The sequence below is a fragment of the Thamnophis elegans genome, chromosome 10 (assembly GCF_009769535.1).
Source record: "Thamnophis elegans isolate rThaEle1 chromosome 10, rThaEle1.pri, whole genome shotgun sequence".
In the NCBI taxonomy this organism is placed as follows: Eukaryota; Metazoa; Chordata; class Lepidosauria; order Squamata; family Colubridae; genus Thamnophis; species Thamnophis elegans.
In genome coordinates this window covers 55,651,371-55,673,222 of record NC_045550.1, presented here as the reverse complement: position 1 = coordinate 55,673,222, position 21,852 = coordinate 55,651,371, and the positions used below count along the sequence as shown (strand labels likewise).

General features: G+C 40.0%; 1 protein-coding gene across 1 annotated transcript in view; it reads right to left on the bottom strand.

Moving 5' to 3' along the window:
* FNDC3B (fibronectin type III domain containing 3B) overlaps positions 1–21,852 on the bottom strand; it is a 237,807-nt gene that overhangs the window by 3,824 nt on the left and 212,131 nt on the right. Inside the window, 3 exon segments of the mRNA XM_032225081.1 lie at positions 14,227–14,354; positions 16,493–16,591; positions 16,594–16,661. Coding sequence (XP_032080972.1) covers positions 14,227–14,354; positions 16,493–16,591; positions 16,594–16,661 — 295 coding nt within the window.

The window sequence follows — 21,852 nt, the reverse complement described above, 5'->3', positions numbered from 1 at the left end:
CATTGTCTCAACATTTGCCAAGTGACCCGGAGAGAGAGAACATCTAGAGAGAAAATCCCAAGGGTGCTTTTTCCAGTTCCACCACAAATGCATGAACGACAAAAGCGCGCCTGACTAAACCGCGGTGACAAAACCGCGCCGACAAAACCGCGCGACGAATGAGCGACGAATGAGCCCTGAAGCGCGCCGACAACAGCGCGCTGACAAGCGCGCTGTAACCTAACCCTAAACCTAACCCTAAACCTAACCCTAAACCTAACCCTAAACCTAACCCTAAACCTTACCTTAACTTAAATTGCGCTTCTGTTGGCGCGCTGTTGTCGGCGCGCTGTTGTCGACGCGCTTTTGACATCGCGGTTTTAGCGCCGCGCTTTTGTCGGCGCGCTTATGACGTTCGCGCTTTTGTCAGGTCATGCTTTTTCCAAAAGGCCAAATGGACTTTCTTGGTTTTTTTCTTGATAAGATTTCGCTTCTCATCCAAGAAGCTTCTTCAGCTCTGAATCTCTTGAAGGAGAAGAAAAATGTTTTCAAGGAAGAACCAAGGAAGTCCAGTTGCCTTTTGGAAAAGCATCTTTGGGACGACCATGACCTGGATGACTGAGAAGCTCCATAGACATCTGTAGAGAAAAGTTAACATTTCAGGGAAATGAATTTGATAACTGGGCAGAGTAGTCCTAGTCATGAGAAGTGCTTTATTACCAGGTTTTTAGGATCTTCCTAAAAGCCAATTGGGTAGGAGCTATTGAGATTCTTGGGACATGGGAGGCAGCTACTGAGATGACCTACTTCCCTCGTCCTGTGATGACATTTCCTAAGAGAAGGAATACAGAGTAGTCTGCACTATTTGAACTTGTTGGAAAGGTATCGACAATTGGGAATAAAAGGTCATGTCGTGGTTAAGTATATATAGCTTCCAAATGACCTCTTCAAGGTCAGCCCCATTGCAATATTCCATACAAGAGGCCATGAGTGACTTTCAGAAGAGTCTCCTGTTCCAGAAGAAGTTGTAGGTGGCACTCTTTGCACACATTGCTGTACAACACGCGATAAGAAAAATACACACAGTACATATTTCAACATTTCTCCAGCTACACCAGCTACACCTGCAGCCTTGCCATTTTTCAAATTTATTCTTTCTTCTCATTCTTTTTTTTCTTTGACCCAAGATATATAGAATTTAATTCACACTACATGATCACTGCCATTTAAAGTGTTATCATTTTCACAAAGCGTATCCTTCTAGCATTTGCATCCTAAATCTTGTCATTACTTCTATTTTAACTTCTCTGCTGCTGGCCCCTTGTTTAGCTTCATGACAAAATGAAGATGTGGGACTCCAACACTGGAGATGTTAAAGAAAAGATTAGGCAGCCATTTGTCTGAAAATGTTTTTCTGCTTGACTAGAAGACCCCCAAGGTCCCTTCCAATTCTGTTATTCTGATGTCATCTCCATCATCTTCATTTTTGACTGGGGTGCAAAACCTGGATGACCACCACGGTGGCAGGAGAGATACATAGAAAAACCTAACTCTAACTGCATCAAGTGTTCTTCTGAATATTTGGCATCCAAAATATGGGGCTGCACTCAATTATTTATTTAACCAAGACTACCACCCAGGAGTGATTTTTTAAGTTGAAGTAAAAAATGTGATAGTGGAAATGAAATGAAGAAAGAAATAACACTTCAAAAGGTGAGTCAATTATTTTGTGCCAGATGGAAAGATTATTGTCCTTCAACTCTGGCACAAAACGGAACAAAATATCTTTTTCCATTAGTCTGCTGTGATTAAACAATTGCCAGCTCTAAGCTACGCCACACAACATCACAAATAGGGACTCTAAGCAAAACTATTAGATCTTTTCCTCTCATATCCTATTATAATAGTTTTATGCTTCAAATAAGATAAGCACCCTGCAGTCAAATAATTAGAAATTTGCATGTGTAATCCATAATTGCCATAATTACAAAGATGAATACCCCTAAATGCATATTAATATGCCTCAAATTTGAAAATCGTGTATTAATGTAATGGATAAATTGCTCCTTTTATTCAAAAATTACTGAGAAACAGCTGGCTTGTTATGTACATAGCCAGTTAAGGAAATAATGATGAGAAAATTTCATGATGCGTTTCTTTATTTTTATTTTATTTATGTATATTCAATATTCTAAATCATCCATCTCGCTGTGATGGCAAGCCTATGGCACGCGGGCCGGAAGTGGTACGCAGAGCCATCTCTCTGGACACACTGGCCGTTGCCCATTGCTCTTCCAGATTCCATGGCGCATGCGCACGGGCCAACTCGTCTTTGCACCCACAGGAGCACCAGAAACTAGAAGAGCAGCACCCCAGCATGCACGTGCATGCTGGGAAACTGAGTTGCTGGTTTCTGGTCCGTGCATGCGCGCCAGGGAGCTGCTCTTCCGCTTTCCGGAGCACCCATATGCGCACACGCACTCCTGTTTTGGCACTCGTGCCAAAAAGGTTAGTCGTCACTGATCTATACCATCATTTTTTTAAAAATCCTCATATTAGTTGTGGCTGAGATTACACCAGTTCAGACTAAACAAACAGGGAAAATTATGATTCAGTGGCATGTGAGTCACTAATTGAGAGAAAAACTGAATTTGCATAAGGGGTGTTCAGAGCTGAATGGTGGAGAAAGCCAAAAAAGTGGCTTTGTTGACAATCAGGTTTTTAAAAGGAAATGTCTTTCAAATAGACATTATTTTTGATCTTAATAGTGAACCCCTAAAAAGTTGGCTTTTCCAGCAAGCCAGCCTGGCCTGAACAAAACAAAATAAATTATTGATCATTGTTACTTTTAATTTGATTTTTTAAAAAATGTTATTGTTAATTCTAATTGGGTTTGTTTCGGATATTCTATTTAATTTTTAAAAAACTTTTGTATTATGTGTTTTTTTTAATGTTGTATGCCGCCCTGAGTCCTTGGGAGAAGGGTGGCATATAAATCCTGGGTAAAAAAAAACCCGTTTGTCCATGAAGCCCCAAAGGATATAAACGAACAATGTCTACCTTTGTATGCCTTGAGGTTCCTGTCAGCGTTACAGGTAGTCCTCCACTTGCATTCAATGAGGGACTGTTCAAAGTTACGATGGCATTGAAAAAATGACTTATGACCATTTTTCATACTCATGACTATTGCATAGTCCCATGGTTATCATCATCATCATCATCATTATGTCCTGTCCAAAGCACATTGAGCAACAACTGTTTTCCAGTAGTTTTGATCTTTTGCAGTATCTTCGGCATTATCCCAAGGGACCTTAATAATCTTAAGATCCAAATGTAACTTGGCTTTAGGATCTTTTCATCATATGTGACGGTTATGTACAAAAGCCAAGGATTTTTGGCGTCAGATAAAGACATGGTTGGAAGAGATGTTAGATCAAAAGATTTAAAACCAGAAGATTTAAAACCAGAACTGTTCCCATTAGGAATAATAAAAGAAAAATATAGTAAAGGAGTGACATATTTAATGCTGCATATACCGTAGCAAGATTGATATATGTGCAAAATTGGAAAAAAACAGAGATGCCCCCCTCGAAGAAGAGGTAATAAAGAAAATTTTGATCTGTGCAGAAATGGACAGACTGACAACTAGAAATCCAAAATAGAGACGAGACAGAATATTATGAAATTTGGAACAAAATGTGTCAATGGTTGGAAATGAGGAAAAGTCGAAATAGAATATTTTGAGGACTGTAAAATTGAAAATGGATAATACACAGATAAATATACAAAGGAGGATAAGGGATATGTCAATACAATGAATGTAGCTATGTACGATAAGTAGAAACTGTATTTGTTGTTACATTAAAATAGGTATGGAAATGACAAAGCCAGAAAGGTCGCTCTATGTCAGTGGTGGGTGTCAGTGGTGGGTTTCAAAAATTTTTCGAACCTACTTTGTGGTGTGGCCTCCTTTGTGGGAGTGGCTTGCCAGCCATGTGACCTGGTGGGAGCGGCTTGCTGGCCATGTGTTTTCTTTCTTTCTTTCTTTTTTCTTTCTTTCTTTTTCTTTCTTTTCTTCTTTCTCTTTCTTTCTTTTCTTTCTTTTCTTTCTTTTCTTTCTTTCTTTCTCTCTCTCTCTCTCTCTCTCTCTCTCTCTCTCTCCTCTCCCTCTTTTCTTTCTTTTGTCTCTCTGTCCCTTTTTTTCTTTCATCTCTCTCTCACTTTTATTTCTTTATTTCTTTATTTATTTTCTTCTTTCCTTTCTATTTCTCACTCTCTGTGAGTCTCTGTGTGTGTGTGTGTGTGTGTGTGTGCGCGTGCGTGCGTGTGTGTCAGTGGTGGGTTTCAAAAAAGTTTGGAACCTCTTCTGTAGGTGTGGCCTGCTTTCCAGGTCCACTGGTGGAACCTCTTCTAACCGCTTCTGTAGATTTGACGAACCAGTTCTACCGAACTGGTGCGAACTGGTAGGAAACCCACCTCTGCTCTATGTCCAATGTTTTTAATGTTTATTCAATTTAAAAAATGTAAAAAAAAATTCTTCCTCAAGTATTTGATGCCAAGTTTTCCAGGCTGGCTTTGTTTTCTCTTTCCTCCAGGATAGGGGTGTCAAACTCAATTTCATTGACCGCTGCATCTCAGTGTTGTGTTTGACCTCAGCAGGGCATGGCCAGAACTCCCATCTCTTTTACTTATCCCCATACTGACGATCATCTAGTCTTTGTGATTTAAGCCAGCCAGGAATCAATTGTACTTAAGAAATGAAATTAAAGCAAAACCACCCCTTTATATTCCTTATACCGGTGGTTTTTTAAAACTTTTTTTTCTCTCACACCCCTTCCCACTTTCAACTGGTGGGAGCCAATTTGTGTGAGTCACTCCAATGAATATTTTACTAGTCCCTTCAGCTAGCAGATAACAAAATAATAAAAAAACAGGCACAAAGCTCAGGTAAAAAGTCACCCCTAATGCAGGTTTACAAGGTCTCAATTTTTAAAATTTAATGTGGTTGATTATATTTGAAAGCCCAACTGCTTATACATATGCCCTCTCTGATAGCTAAAAGCATGATCATCAAGCAATTATCATCCTAACAAATCAGTGCATCTGTAGATAAATTCATGCCAAAATCTGGTTTTTTGGTTACACAAATATACCAGCAAACTATCTTTCTGTTTCCTGCAGGGAAGAATCCTTAAGAAATTTCTTTTCAAGCTTGTACTCTAATTCGGTTCTCAAATAAATTTGTCTATTGCGTTGCTTTAGGACATTGCTTGGACAATGGCTAAAGGGTTTTGAAAAGCATCCACTATATTTGGAAAAGTAAAACAGGAACAATTTTATTTGAATTACCTCTCCAGGATTTATAACCCACTATTAGCTATGCAGGAGGCAAATTTTGTCTGGCCCCAGTGAAAATAAGACATAAATGGGTTGAACAAGTAATTTTAGAAAAGAATAGAATAACAAAGTTGGAATGGAGCTTGGAGGTCTTCTAGTCCAACCACCTGCTCAGGCAGGAAACCCTATAAATGATTGCCCAATCTCTTCTTAAAAACTTCCAGTGTTGGAGCATTCACAACTTCTGGAGGTAATAGGTTTAAACAATTCTCATTTTTATCCCCTATATTCGTTTTCGGCACTGAGTGCTTAATTGGAATGTGGGTGCATTCACATATGCACACACACACACGCTAGAGTGCTGGAAACCCAAAAATCATCTGGCCAGTGTACATGTGTGTGCTGGCCACCAGTTCTTCGGGTTTCTGGCAGGTGCATGCGTGCTGGCTGGCAGGTCTTCGCGTACACCGGAGTGCCAGAAACCCAAAGACCATCCATGAACCGGACACCAGAAGGGCAGGCTGAAGATCATGCACGTGCCCAAAAGAAGGATCTGCATGCCACTCTGGACGTGTGCATAGGTCGCCATCATGGCTATAAGGTCTCCTGCTTGAGCAGAGGGTGGATTAGAAGATCTCCAAGGTCTCCTTCAGCTCTATTCTGTTTGATTGATGATTGTTGCCACTAAGCCCTAAACCTATTGAGAGAACCTGTTTCAGTTTGGGGGAAGTTGTGATACAGTGGTTAGAGCCACAGAATCTAACCAGTTCTGGATTTGTACAATAGACATTACCTGATAAGGAAACTAAATCCATCTTCTGCATTTTGCCCCAGAGGTGGTTTCAGCTGGTCCTGTCCGGTACATGTGTACTGGTTGAAAGAATTCAGTGTGTCTCCTATACTGGGGCTTCCGGGGGCCCAGTACCAGAATGGTCCCTCCCCTGGCCTGCCCCCCCCCCTGCTCACCCGCCAGAAGCCTTCCAGGAGGTTTCGGCTGGAGTGCACGCAGAGGGAGGGTGGGAATTGCAGAGGGAGGAAATTGCATGGATTCCCCACCCCCTTCATTGGAAATGAGGCAGGCTGTCAGAGGAGAGAGCAGCGCGCCCCCGTGGGCTTGTCGAATGATCCTCCCCTCCTGTCCCTTCTTCTGCTGTTTGAAGAAGCCATGCGGGCCACCGCTCCCTTGTCTTTGACAGTCGCCAAAACATATGAAGAACAGTTGCTAGAGTTGAGTATGTTAGTTTAATGAAAAGAAGGACTAGGGGAGACATGATAGCAGTGTTCGATGTCTCAGGGGTTGCCACAAGGAAGAGGGAGTCAAGCTATTCTCCAAAGCACCCTGAAGGGCAGGGCAAGAAGCGAATGGGTGGAAACTAATCAAGGAGAGAAGCAACTTAAAGAAGACATTTCCTGACAGTTAGAACAATTAATCAGCGGAACAATTTGTCTCCAGAAGTTCTGAACGGTCCAACACTGGAATTTTAAATAAGATGTTGGATAACCATTTGTCTGAAGTGGTGTAGGGTTTCCTGCCTAAGCAGGGGGTTGGATTAGAAGACCTCCAAGGTCCCTTCCAGCTCTGTTATTCTATTGTATTCTATTCTATCAAAGTTTCTGCTATGTCTTAAACCTAACCTGTAAACACTTCTATAACACGTTATCAGTACTGTGCTGATACAATCAGTATTATATCAGTTAAGTAGTAGATTATTGATTGCTCCCATCGTGGAGGATTTTTTTGATGCAAATTTCATAGCACTGAAAAACCTGTAAATGTCTCCAGATTTGTTGTAAACTGGCCTTAGTTACCACCAAACACAACAGTTGCCCAAGGACGCAGCCCAGGTCATTGGGAAAAGGTTTTTTCATTGATTACTTTTAATTTCATTTTTCTATGCCAGCACAAATTCCAAACCTAGCGTCCCTCCCTTGAGAGCAAGGGTTTAAATTCATGACAAATGCACAAATAGGGAAGCAACAGTCACATTCATTCAGCTACATTCTCCTTGTTTGTAACCTATCCGGTAGCATTTTCGGTCAATTACATAGAGGACATTGCTTGTAAACAAGGCAGCGTATTGAATTTGTTTCTCCACGTCACTAGAAAAAAAAAAGAACATCATGTAATGTGTGGTTGTTAGCCACGTGGCTGCAGTGTTGCTAAATGCTTTCCCTTTTCATTGCAGTAAAGATATAATATAAGTCAAGTATCAAAGAGCACTATCATTTTGTAATGCTTTCTCTTACTATGAGGCACATTCACTGCTGTTATGATCTGATTTAACAGCATGAATGTCTTAATTAAGAGTGTAGAAAAATTATACTACTGTGCATACACAGATGTTTGTTCAGTTGTGACTGAGAAACAACTCCCACACTACTGTGCATGAAATCCAGCTTAGAATGATCATCTAATAGCAATTTTGAAAAATGCTGACTGATTATTATTGTCCTTTGCTGTGCTATTTAAAACTTGTAGTTGTTCTTCCCCCCCCTTCTCTTACATGTTTTCCCCCTTTCAGATACCCAAATGAATTTATTTTTATTTTTTCAAAACCTCTGATATCAGAAGTTAAGACTGTTTTCATTCTTTAGATGGTGATACTAGTAAACTATTCAGGAGCAAAACCAAAAGGGCCATGAAAAGCTTTGGAAAGATCTCTTTCAACAGTGTGGTGAAACATTAGTAAATAAGTATATCACACTGGGATGGCAGTGAGTAGCTCAGTTGAGGTAAGCAAGTAGCAGTTGGGAATGCTATACTAGGGATCATTAGGAACTGGAGTAATAATAACAACAGATTAACAGGTTCGAAGGGACCTGACAGGTCATCTAGTCCAACCCCCACTCAAGCAGGAGATCGTACAACCATTTCTGACAAATGGCAGTCCAATCTCTTTTTGAAAGCCTCCAGTGATGAAGTTCCACAACTTCCGAAGGCAACTTCTGTTTCCATGGTTGATTGTTCGCATTGTCAGAAAGCTCCTCTTTATTTCTAGGTTGAATCTCTCCTTAGTCAGTTTCCATCCATTGTTCCTTGTCTGGCCTTTGGGTGCCTTGGAAAATAGCTTGATCTCTTCCTCTCTGTTGGCAGCCCCTCAATTATTGGAACGCTGCTATCATGTCCCCCCTGGTCCTTCTCTCACAAGAGTAGCCATGCCCAGTTCCTGTAACAGTTCTTCATATGTTTTAGTCTCCAGTCCCCTAATCATCCGGTTGCTCTTCTCTGAACTTTTCTAGAGTCTCAATATCTTTTTTATAGTGTGGTGACCAAAACTGGATGCAGTATGCTAAGTGTGGTCTTACTAGGTAGGGCTTTATAGAATGGTATTAGTATCTCACTTGATCTTGATGGTATATACTATATTTTTTGGAGTATAGATGCACTTCCCCCCCTTAAAAGAGCATGGAAATGTTGGGCGTCTTATAACATTGAATACAGCCATTTTTTGGCTTCTTAAAGCCCCACCCCCATCCCTTTTTATGAAAAATGGCCCATTTTCCTGCAAAAATGAAGGCTTTTTGCCTTCCCCCAGCCCTCAGGAGCACTCTGCAGGCTTCAGCTCAGCTGAGGGATGGCAAAAAACACCTGCATTTTTGCAACAACATGGCCCCATTTTTGCAAAAAGGGGGGCGTATTTCCTTCCCCCAGCCCTGCAGAGTGCTCCTGGGGGCTGGGGGAAGGCAGAAACTTTTTTTCTTACTTACCTCTTTGAAATCTTGGTGAGTCTTATACACCAGTGCGTTTTAGAGTCCGAAAATACGGTAACTTGATTGTTAATGCAACTTAGGAATGCATTGGCTTTTTTGGCTGCTGCTGCACACTGCTGGCTCATATTTCGCTGGTTGTCCACTAAGACTCCAAGATCCCTCCCACAGTCACTGCTATTAAGGCTGGTTTCACCCAGTTTATATGCGTGCTTTTGGTTTTTCTTACCTAAGTGTAGGACTTTACTTTTCTCTATGTTGAATTTGAGTAAGTAAACCAATATTTTCATCAAATAAGATAATCAATATTATTAATGCCCTATGGGAAACTATGCAGAGTCTGGCCACTGCATTTGGTAATGGGCAAAATAGAGCTAGAAAAAGTGCAGAAATTACCAAAAGGATCAGGGGGTTTGAAGACTGTTATGAGAAAATGATACAACGTTAGTCACTCTGGACCCTAACTGAGGGTTGACGTATTTTACTCATGACTGCAATGGAGCCTGTCCATGACAGTTGCAAGTTGTGACAGTGATATAGTGGGTCGCCCAAAAACACCCCTCTAATTGTTCTCCTTTTTAGCAGTGGTTGTTAAGTAAATGCCACAGTGGTTAAGTGAACCAAGTCGCGTTGTTCAGTAGGAATGGGTTTTGCTGAAAACAGAAGGATATGGTATTTTTTTCAGCAAAAGTGCCATAAAATGTGGCCATGGCACCATGGATCACTGCCAATGACTGTAAATGTGGACCGACGGCCAAAGGTACAAGATTCAGTCATGTGACCATGGGGAGGGTAGTAGTTGGTGCTGTGAAAATCAAAAGACTGGATATAAGCTTTAAATTGTGATTGGGGGAAAAGGGGGGGGGGATGCTTAGATATCTTATTAACTGATTTTGTTTCAGAATATGTTATAAAGGTGTAATGTATTGGAGGTTTATTGAATTGCAAATGAATGCCAGTAGGTGGTTGTGTCTTTAAATACAAATGATTTCAGATAAAAGCACGTTTAATAATGGTAATTAAATGAGAATTGTGGTACACTGATAGTAAATACATAAAGATTTTGATTTAAAATGTAGAATTCAATATGAATGAAGTATGTAATGATTGTGGAAGAAAGCACGAAATATATTGTAACCAATCGACACGCTTTCTACAAGATGTAACGAAGGATGATTCTTTTTTCGTGTTTTTGTTTAATAAAACAATAAAACCTTTTAAAAAAAAAAAGAAAAAAAAAGGCTGGATTACTTTGTCCACTGCTTATCCCGATTCAAACCAAGCTGCTCTTACGTTAGGTAATACTACATAACTTTGCCTAAGTTTAGAGGGGGGAAAAAACCCCCAAGGTTAGTAATAGCAGCGTTAAAAGCAGTAAAGAGGATCAACCCAAATTGCAAAAAAAAAAAAACACCATCATCAATCTGTTTGTGTCTGTATTTCTCGGTTTGATGGAAATCCATTGCGGTTTAATAACACTAAATGGCATCAGCCAGACAACCTACATTTGATGGTTGTCTGCCATCCTACTGGTTATTACAGAAACCAAAGTCCTAACACACCACTCGATAAACGAAGTGTGACTCAAACTACTAAGTCTCCTTTCCCTCTTTTCGTCCTCTTACATCCTGTTACTCAGTTGAGCAATTTGGGAAAGAGCATATCCATTTTTTACTTTCTGTACACTGCAAAATTTATTCCTGGCATTTCATAAGTGATATGATTTCAGGCTTTAAGGAGCATGAGTGGTAAAGACAACAGACAGACAGACGAAGAAAATTTTTAGATTGGCCCATTGACCAATAATAAGGATATTCAACAGCATGAAAACTATTTCCTAACAATGAGGAATATTGGCACCCATTTGGAAACCTATGTGATATAGGTAGTCCTTGACTTATGACCACAGTTGGTGTCTAAATTTCTGCTCTTAAGCTATTACTGTATTTTTGGAGTATAAGACGCACTGGAATATAAGACACACCAAGATTTTGAAGAGGCAAATTTGAAAAAAAGATTTTGCACTCTGCAGACCTCCCAAACACGGCCCATTTTTTTTGCAAAAATGGGCTGTTTTTTGGTCAAAAAATGCATGCATAGCCTTTAGGAGGCTTGTAGAGTGCTCCTAGGGACTGCCCCCCCCCACAAACAAGCAAAAAAACGGCCCGTTTTTTTTCAAAAACAAGCTGTTTTTGTCAAAAAAAGGTCATGAATAGCCTTTAGGAGGCTTATAGAGTGCTCTGGGGGCTGGGGGTGGGCAAAAACAAGCAGAAGCAGCCCGTTTTTCACTCATTTTAGCCCTCCCCAGTCGCTCTCTGGAAGCCTCCTAAAGGCTATGCACAGCCATTTTGGTGAAGGGGGCAGGGTTTCGGATGCCAAAAATGCTGTATTCAGTGTATAAGACGCACCCAAATTTTCACCCTCTTTTTGAAGGAAAAGATGCATCTTATACTCCGAAAATACAGTGAGTTTTGCCCTGTTTTGTGACCTTTTTTGCCACTGTTGTTAAGTGAATCACTGCAGTTGTTAAATTAGTGTTAAGGGAATCTGGCTTCCCTTACTGGCAGGATAGGAATAGTGAATCTGGCAAGAGCAAAGGGGGAGGTTTAAGCCTTTATGCGAACAAAATCTTGTACACTGAATATGGTATTTAATTTTGTTGTATCATGTGCCATGACAATAAAGTAAACTAAACTATGCTGCAAACAGTCATGTGAAAACCGGTCGTAAATCACATTTTTCAAGGCCGTAAACTTTGAATGGCCATTAAATGAACTGGTGTAAGTCAAGGTCTACCTATATGTAAATTTGGAGGTCAGGAAGTGGATGTCCATTTAAAAAGCAACAGTATCGTGTGCTTTGACATTTATGAAAGATTAAAACAGGGAAATTCTGTCCTACTTCTATGGCCTATTGCAGGCATCACTTCGCTGCATAGGAGAGGAGTGATCTTGGTACCAAAGGCAGATTAAACATATTTCAACAATACCAGATGCTAAATAAAGATTCTGCATGTAATAGTAGCAATAGAACTTAGACTTATGGTATATATCACTTTGCAGTGCTTTATGGCCCTCTCTAAGCAGTTTACAGAGTCAGCATGTTGCCCCCAACAATCTGGGGTCCTCATTTTACCCACCTTGGCAGGATGGATGGCTGAGTCAACCTTAAGCCTGGTGGGATTTGAACTGCCAAATTTCAGGCAGCCGCAGTCAGCATAAGTAGCCTGCAGTACTGCACTCTAACCACTGCGCCACCATGGCTCATGTAGCTAAACTTTATTGTTTTTCTAGAACTAGAAGTTGAATAGAAACTCCTTCAGGCATCAAACAGGAATATGTCAATGTCTCCTGAAGAAAAATTGGATGTAACCAAGTAAGCATCTATAGTTCTGACTTACAACAGTTCATTTAGTGACTATTCAAAGTTACAACAGCACTGAAAAATGTGATTTATGACCATTTTTCAGAGTTATGATCTTTGCAGCACCCCATGATCATGTGACCAAAATTCAGATGCTTGGCAACTGCTTCATATTATGACCATTGTTGTGGTCCCAGGATCATGTGATCCCCTTTTGCAACCTTCTCACAAAGTCCACGAGGAAGCCAGACTCACTTAACAAACAGGTCACTAACGTATCAACTGAAGTGAATCACTTATCAAGGGTGGCAAGATAGGTCGTAAATTGGGACAAAGCATCAGGGTGCACAGCTAAAATAAATAAATACATAAATCTTTTTTTTACCTTCAGAAATTACTTAACAGAATGGAGAACTATGTTTAAATCAATGGAGAGAGAAGCATACGTAAATGTGGCTAGATAAACCCAGCTTCTCTCACTTTATCTCCAACTTTTTAAAATTTGCATAAAATTGATGTGAATCCAGGGCCGCTAAGAGATCATGCTGTGCTTCCGAGGAGATATTGGCATCATTTCCATGGTGATAATAGAAAAGAACCAGCTTGAAGATGATCCAGTCGGCTGAAATCTCAAAATGACTCAGAAAAAAAAAGTCAGATATGGCAATTTTCGCCATCAAGTGTACCATTTTCGTCATCTGGGTTAGTTTTGTTATGAAATACTAATGTTAATGGTGGATAGAATTTATATATATGACAGTTTTCTCCTCTAGAAAAGCAAAATATTCCACAAGATAATAAAAGCCAGTACAGTTATGTGCAGGATAATTGTATACTGAATTGGTAGAATTTTTAATGTACATATTTCTGTGTATGATAGTTATGGGCAGGATAAATTGCTGGAAGAGGATACCAACTGCTTTTTTTTACATAATTCATTACCATAAAAGATTATTTATTTATTATACATATACCTTAGATATATGATTATATCTCTAAGATTAGATTATATATATATATCTTGGACATTCAGTCTGGTTACCTTTGGCATTTTTTCATATTTCATATACTACATCTCTCTCACTCTCTGTCTTGTCTCTTTTGCATTTCCCCCTTTATTTCATTTTCTGTTTCTTTTATTCATCATCACAATCCTATTTTTTCGCACTTTTACCTCAGGAGCACGTAACACTACCTCAGACAAATCAAGTGTGTAACGTAAGGGATTCTCTTGGACTCACAATTCCTGCTCAAGAAACAGGTGGCAGCCATGGCTAGAAAGGCCTTTGTGCGACTCCATTTTGCACACCATGGCAATGCGCTCTCTATGGGGGGCTACCCTTTTAAAAGTATCCAGAAGCTTCAGCTTATGCAAGAATGCAGCCAAACAAGCTATATTGAGGGCCCAATAGGACACAGGTCACACTTCTGCTCTGCAAGTACGTTGAGTGATAGTTTGCTTCCAGGCCCAATTCTAGATGTTGGTTGTGACCTATAAGGGCCTACGTGGCATGGGGCCAGTCAATCTACAGAATTGGCTTCGTCCCATTATATGAACTTGGAACTAAGTCTGGCAGTTGCTACAGTTGAGTGTTGGAAATTAGACCAAACTAAATCTACTTTTTTGCCTCCCATCGCCTATAAACACATTGTAAGACATGAAAGGTTGTTGTATCTACTTGGAGTTACACCAGAGGTGGTATTCAGACAGTTCTAAATTGGCCACGCCACCCAGTCACACAACAACCTGGCCACGCCCACCCAGTCACATGGCTGCGCCACAGAAGCAGTAGTAACTTTTTTTGAATCCCACTGAGTTAAACTATCATTCCTTCTTACCTGTTTGTACTCAGACTCTCTTCCAACCAGGACCTGCAGAATGTAGTTCACAGGATCTCCCTTCATTGGGGGTGCAGTTTCCCAAGCAATTTCACAGGTGTTTCCTTCTAACTGTCTCACTCGAGGTGCTATTAAAAAAAAAGATCACTACATATCAGTTGGCATGTGCAGAAGGAAGACACACCTCTCATTTTTCTTCTTTCAAATGCTGACTTCTATTCTGGGAGCGCCGGAAACCAGAAGAGAAGCTCCCTGGCGTGCATGTGCACACCGGGAAGCTGAGCTTTCAGTTTCCGGCTGGTCTTCTGGTTTCTGGCGACATGCACGCACATGGCTGGCGTGCATGCATGTGCCGGAAACTGGAAGCTCAGCCTCCCAGCGTGCACATGCATGCCAGGGAGCTGCTCTTCCGATTTCCAGCACTCCCGCACACGTGAAGACCAGCTGGCCAGCACGCATGTGCAAGCTGGAACCTGAACAGCAACAGGCGATGACTGTTGTGCCAGAAAGATGGCTCTGTGGGCCACTTCCGGCATGTGTGCCATACATTCACCTATGGTTCACGGCATAGAAGATAAGGTAATGCATTATTCATTTAACTATCAACTATCTTACCGTATTGTTACTTTCTTGTTAGAATAGTGAAAACTATAGACATACAAGTAGGCAAACAACAAGAACCAAACTGCAAAAAGAAAAACATGCTGACTGTTGAAGAATTTAGTTTTCCTTACTTTATCAACCAGATAAGAGTTGGTTAAACATACGATATTCGGACAGTTTTATTGCTCACCAGGTGGCAAAAAAAGTATTTTCATACAAGAGACAGACAAGGGTCAATTTTTTTTTGAAGTGTATCTATTTGAGACAGTGCCTGCCTAACACCCTTGGGGAAAAAGTCATCTTCTATTAGTTAAAATCCACCGTATGCCATTTATTAGCTAAAAAGAATCTCATCTATCAAAAATATATAAAGCTTTCAGCAATAGTTAACTATAGTCAAGCATCAGTTCCCACAATCAATGTTAATTTACTGTAGGGGATTTCAAATGAGAAATGAGCAAAAAAGATCCAAATATTAGGATGGAATCCATAATCTAGAAAAATAGAATAGAATAGAAATAGAATAGGATAGAATTCTTTATTGGCCAAGTGTGATTGGATACACAAGGAATTTGTCTTTGGTGCATATGCTCTCAGTGCACACAAATAAATAAATAGAATACGTTCATAAAGAATCATAAAATACAACACTTAGTGATAGTCATAGGTTAATAAGTAATCAAATTATACTAGGAAACAAATAAAACAATATAATTTTAAAGATACAAGCAGCATGGTTATAGTCATAAGTGGAAAGAGGTATGTACTAGGAAAGAGATGGGTACTAGGAAGGAAGAGAAGAATAATAGTAATATAGTATTAGTAGATAATTTGACAGTATTGTGGGATTAGTTGTTTAGCAGAGTGATGGCATTCGGGAAAAAAACTATCCTTGTGTCTAATTGTTCTGGTGCGCAATGCCCTATAGCGTCATTTTGAGGGTAGAATTTGAGAAAAATTATAATATTAGTAGAATATTATAAATTGTAATAGTACAATTCAAAACACCCACACTGACTGAAGGTCCAACAGTCATTAAGTGTGAGGACCTGTCATAAGCCACTTTTTCAGTCTAATTATAACTTTGAACCATTGCTGAATGAATGATTATGAGACTGGAGGCTAAAACATATGAAGAACGGTTACAGGAACTAGGTATGTCTAGTCTGATGAAAAAGGACTAGTGGTGACATGATAATAGTGTTCCAATATCTCAGGGGTTGCGACAAAAAAGAGGGAGTCAAGCTATTCTCCAAGCATGTGAGGGTAGGACAAGAAGCAATGGGTGGAAACTAATCAAGGAGAGAAGCAATCTAGAACTGAGGAGAAATTTCCTGACAGTTAGAACAATTAATCAGTGGAACTACTTGCCTCCAGAAGTTGTGAATGCTCCAACATTGGATGTTTTGAAGAAGAGACTGGATATCAGTTTGTCTGAAATGGTATAGGGTTTCCTGCCTAGGCAGGGGGTTGGACTAGAAGACCTCCAAGGTCTTCTTCCAACTCTGTTATTCTAGTCTAAATGTACACCAGAATGGTTGTAATTTGAGGACTACCTGTATTTTGTGATGGGGGGAAAGGGATTGCAAAAGGGGTTTTAGGTGTATTAAATGCTTCCTCCCCACCTCCGCCCGCCCCACCAAAATCAGGAGACGTATCTTACTTACCTTTATGACAGGGGGGATAGATTTAGTTGTGCTGAAGCTAAAGACTTCTGAGAAAGGCCCTTCCCCAGCACCATTTACAGCCTGTATTCTAAAATGTAGCTGGTATATTCCATCAGCCGTTGTACCGTGTAAGTATGACTAGGCCCCCTATAGATTGAAGTAAACCTAAAAAAAAGAGAGAGAAGTAGAAATGTGTTGTTATTGTTTGCAAGGTTTTCATTGATGGGTTGTAGGTGACTCACCCCCAAAAGATTAATATCATTTAATTTAATATCAATGTAATGTTATCTCAATCTAGAAGCTCAGGTGCAAGTTCTCTAGACGGATTTATCACATGGTATTTGTTAGAATATTCATGACTGGGAGAGACATGGTAACAAGGTCAGCCAATGCATAGGCATAGCAACTAAGTCAATGGGAACTTAAACAGATTGAGTCTGGGCTGAGAATTGAAACTGAAACTAGTCTGTAAGCTCTGAGCTCTGAGTCTGTGATCTGAAACTGAAGAACCACTTGTTGGTATTGTATATTTATTCATGTGTTATTATGTATAGAAGACATCCAGCTGAATCAGTTATCTGTGTGTGCTTTCTGGATTTGATTTTTTCTGCAACAAACTCTGACAGTATTTGTATCCTTTTCACCCCAAGACCCCAGACTCTCAGGGGTTTGCATATATATCAGCCCCCAAAACTATAAAATCGATATTAGAATTTACTCTAAACCTTAGCAAAATACAGGTAGCCCTTGACCACAACTGAGCTCAGTGTTTCCATTTTACAACGCAGTTGTTAAGGTAGCAACATGTTGTTAAGTAAATCTGGATTTTCTATCAACTTTGCTTGTCAGGAGGTCAATAGCACTTAGTCCTTATACTGCTTCATAGTGCTTTTACGGCAGTTTACAGAATCAGCATATTGCCCCCAACAATCTGGGTCCTCATTTTACCCACTTTGGAAGGATGGAAGGCTGAGTCAACCTTGAGCCAGTGAGATTTGAACTGCTGAATTGCAGCTAGCAGTCAGCTGAAGTAACCTGCAGTATTGCACTCTAACCACTGCACCACCTCGGCTCTACATGACCCTGGGACACTGCAACCCTCCTAAATATACACCAATTGCCAAGCATTTGAATTTGAACACCTGACCTTTCATCACAGGATCATTTTTCACACTTATGAAAGTTTGCAATGGGTTTTTTTTTTGTGCTAAAACCCGTAAATGTCAACAATTGTGGCCACGTGACTCTGGGGCGCTGCAAACGGTCATAAATATAGGCCAATGGTCAAGCACTCAGATGCAGTCTCCTGACTGTGGGAGGAGGCAGTGATCAGAACTTCAGAAATGGACCATAAATGCCTTTTTTTGGGGGGGGGGGTGTCATTCATTTTATCCACTTTATTTTAAAAATGATTGAGACATGCTTAAAACAATTTTGCCCTTATTCTGTTGCATTTGATTTCATGTGGCCATAGTTTCTATTCCAGAAGGCTTCCTTTTAATTTTATTAGATGTGCCCTGATTACTATTTGTTTGCGTTAATGTTAAATTGGTTTGCATTTTGTGCAGATTTTAGCTTTTGGCTCTGGAAACATGATTCAAATTTTTTTTTATTGTGGCCATGGCTTGGTGGGCAGGCAGGGAAGGATACTGTAAAGTCTCCATTCCCACTCCACTCCAGGGGAAGGATACTGTAAAATCTCCATTCCCTCCTGACTCCAGGGGAAGGTTGCTGTAAAATCTCCATTCCCATTGCACTCCAGGGGAAGGATACTTTAAAATCTCCATTCCTTCCCCACTCCAGGGGAAGGATACTGTAAAATCTCCCTTCCCCCCCCCCCCCACTCCAGGGGAAGGATACTGTAAAACCTCCATTCCCACTCCACTCCAGGGGAAGGTTAGTGCAAAATCCCCATTCCTCCCAATCAGTGGGACTCAGGAAGCAGAGAATAAATGGGGATGGGGCCAGTCAGAAGTGGTATTTACTGGTTCTCCAAACTACTCAAAACTTTCCACTACCGGTTCTCCAGAACTGGTCTGAACCAGCTGAATACCACCTCTGCTCTGGAAGCAATTCAATCAATAAATGGATAAATGGTCCATTTATGTGAGATACACACTGCCATGAACCAGGAGAGTATGAGGATCAACAGGTATTGGAATTGAATGATTTCCCCCCCTTTCTAACCAGATCATTTCCCTCCATTTTTTGGAATGCTAGTCAGTGTTTGGACTTGGCAATCAGATGTCTTTGCTGCAAGGGGAGCCAGTGAATTGAATTTCCAGTACTTCTAATTAGCAACAGCAGGAGCATAACACCATGCAGTCAACAAATACTAATGTTTCTCAGAATAAATCTGGAATTATTATTTTATTTTAATCTGGCCCAAAGGAGGGCTTACATGGGGTAATGAAAGTTACCACTTTTTGCAGCAAATGTTGACAAACAGTGAAGTGGTAAATGATATGGGATAGATATTATAAGGAATTCAGAAAGCTATAGTATTAGAGATTGATGTGCAGATATGATGTTTTTCAAATAACAACAACAACAACAATAATAATAGGCAAAGTCCTAGAAGATGATGGAATAGAATTTGAGAATGAAGAAATGATAAAGTCAGTAAAACCAAAGAAGGCTACAAGTACTTGGGGATTTAGAGGTCTCTGTCTTAATGCATAATAAAATCAAGGAATTCATCTCAGCCAAGTACATTCGACGAATTAGCAGATATTAAGTCCAAACTGAGTGGAGGGAACATCATAAAAGCCATAAATACCTGGGCTATACCTGTAATTCGATACTCTGCAGGAATAATTGACTGGACTCAGATAGAGTTGGACAATTTGGACAGAAAAACAAGGAAGCTTATGACAATGAATCATGCTTTGCACCCTAAAAGTGATGTTGACCGATTGGTATCTACCAAGAGCAGAAGGTGCTCGAGGAACTCCTACAAGTAAAGCAGACTGGTGGAAAGAAGAAAGACACAGCGTGAATGATTACATGCAGAAAAGTGAAGAGCCAATGATTAAGGAAGTAAATAAAGGAGGCCTTTTGAAGACAACAAGTTAAAAGCTGAATATAAGAAAGAAGTAATTGAGAAGCGAGCTGAAAATTGGAAAAACAAAGCTATGCATAGACAATACTTAAAAAGTATTGAAGGCAAAGCTGACCAAAAGCTAACTTGGAACTGGGTAAGATCAGGAGCACTGAAAAAAGAAACAGAAGGCTTTATTTTGGCAGCTCAAGAACAAGCTTTAGCCACAAACTGCATGAAGGCAAAAATTCAACATGTTACCACCAACAGGAAATGTCGCCTCTGTATGAGAAAGACGAGACAGTCGACCACTTGATCAGTGGGTGCAGCAAAACTTCACAAACTGACTACCTACAATGCCGTGCCCGCGTTGCTAAGATCATTCACTGGAAATTATGCCAAAAGTTTGGATTTGAGTACAGCAAAAACCACTGGGAACATCAGGTTCAGAAGGTTTTAGAGAATGAGAAAGTCAAGACCTTTTGGGACTTCAAGTTTCATTTTATTATCTTATTCTACTGTACCAAAAGGAATGGTACAGTAGAATAAGAGCTGAAGAAGCTTCTTGGATGAGAAGCGAATGTCTTCAAAGAAAAACCAGGAAATCCCCAATTACCTCTTGAGAAAAGCACCTTTGGGACAACCATGACCTGGATGAATGAGAATCTCCATAGATCTCAAAAGGAATCAGAAGTCAATGCTCCTTTCTCTTTTCCCCCTTTCCTCCCTATTCTACCTTCATCTTTCTTCTATTTTGTATTTTATGCTTTGTAAAAGCAATAAAATGCTGAACCCGATGTGCACATGTGATAAGCTGGTGGAGAGAAAGGGTGAAATACTACCGGTTCTAATTGCTAAGGTTCGCCTGAACCGGTAGTAAAAAAAAAGCTTTAAAAAGTTGAAAAAAGGGTTCTGTGACACTCAACTGTGATCATCAGACCCTCTTTATTTCACTTTTTAAAGCATTTTTCCCTACCTATTCGCCAGAACCGGCAGGAAAAAATGCTTTAAAAAGTGGAAAAAATTGGCCACAGTCACCCAGTCCATGACCAAGCGACACCCACAGAACCGGTGGCAAAAAAAAATTAGATTTCACCACCGGGATTAAGACTTGTGTTTGCTGGGAAACCTTGTGGCAAGAAGCAGGAGAATGTAGTGTGGTGGTGTTGTGCAGAGAATTTGTGATTGTGGTGGGTGTAACCCAGCATAATTTGATCTGGCGCAGAGTCTTCACAGACTTGAGTAATTATCTGGAGTCCAGTGGAGGAGACTTCAACCTCCTGCCACTAAGGTAGGGTTGGAAAGAAGTCACAGTGATTTCTTCCTTTAAAAAAAAACTTTATTAGACTTTTCAGATAAAGGAATAAAAACAAATAGAAACTAATCATTAACACCGAAGAAAGAAAAAAAGATAACAATGTAAAAGAAAGCAAAGCCAAATTGCAGGAAGCCAAGAAATGACTTCCAATTTTCTTCTTGCAAACAGCAATGGGGATTGTCATTTAAAAACAAAATAAATAGTTCTAATGTTTGATTTTTTTTCCATTTTGCTTTGACCTTATCTATTCGTTTAAAATATTGGTGCTGTCTTATCCTTGATCTTAAATGGGAAATACTTCTGTCCTGGAACATACATTATTAGTATATATTTGTGGTGCTAGTAAACACTGCAAAGCACTAAGATATAATCCTATCTCACAAGCATTAATAAATAAAAATGAGTTTCTTTTATTCAACCATGTACACCAAAAAAATAACATTATTATTATTACAGAAAACTAGAAAATTGTGCAGTCTGGATTTGCTACTGCTGTTCAAGATGGCAACTCTTCTATGCTATATTTTGGGATTTAAGCAAGGATGAAATCCAGCCGGTTCTGACCACTTCTGGAGAATCGGTAGTGGAAATTTGAGTCGTTTAGAGAACCGGTAGTGGAAATTTTGAGTAGTTCAGAGAACTGGCAAATCCATTTCTGACTGGCTCCAGAGTAGGGTGCGAATGGGAGATTTTGCAGTATCCTTCCCCTGCCACGCCCACCCAGCCACACCACGCCCACTAAGCCACGCCCAGAGAACTGGTGGTAAAAAAAAATTGAATTTCACCACTGGATTTAAGGTATATTTGCTGTTCTTTAAACAGTGGACAATTTGCTTATTTTTTATGGTGACATATTAATTTTAATTGTTTTAAATCGTTGCACTCTCTATTGTTGAATCTCTGTTTTGGGAGTCTTTAATGTAAAAAAGATTAGAAATTATATAGATGCACAAATGTTCCTGATACTGTAATAGATTCTCTCATCTTTGTCACACTTT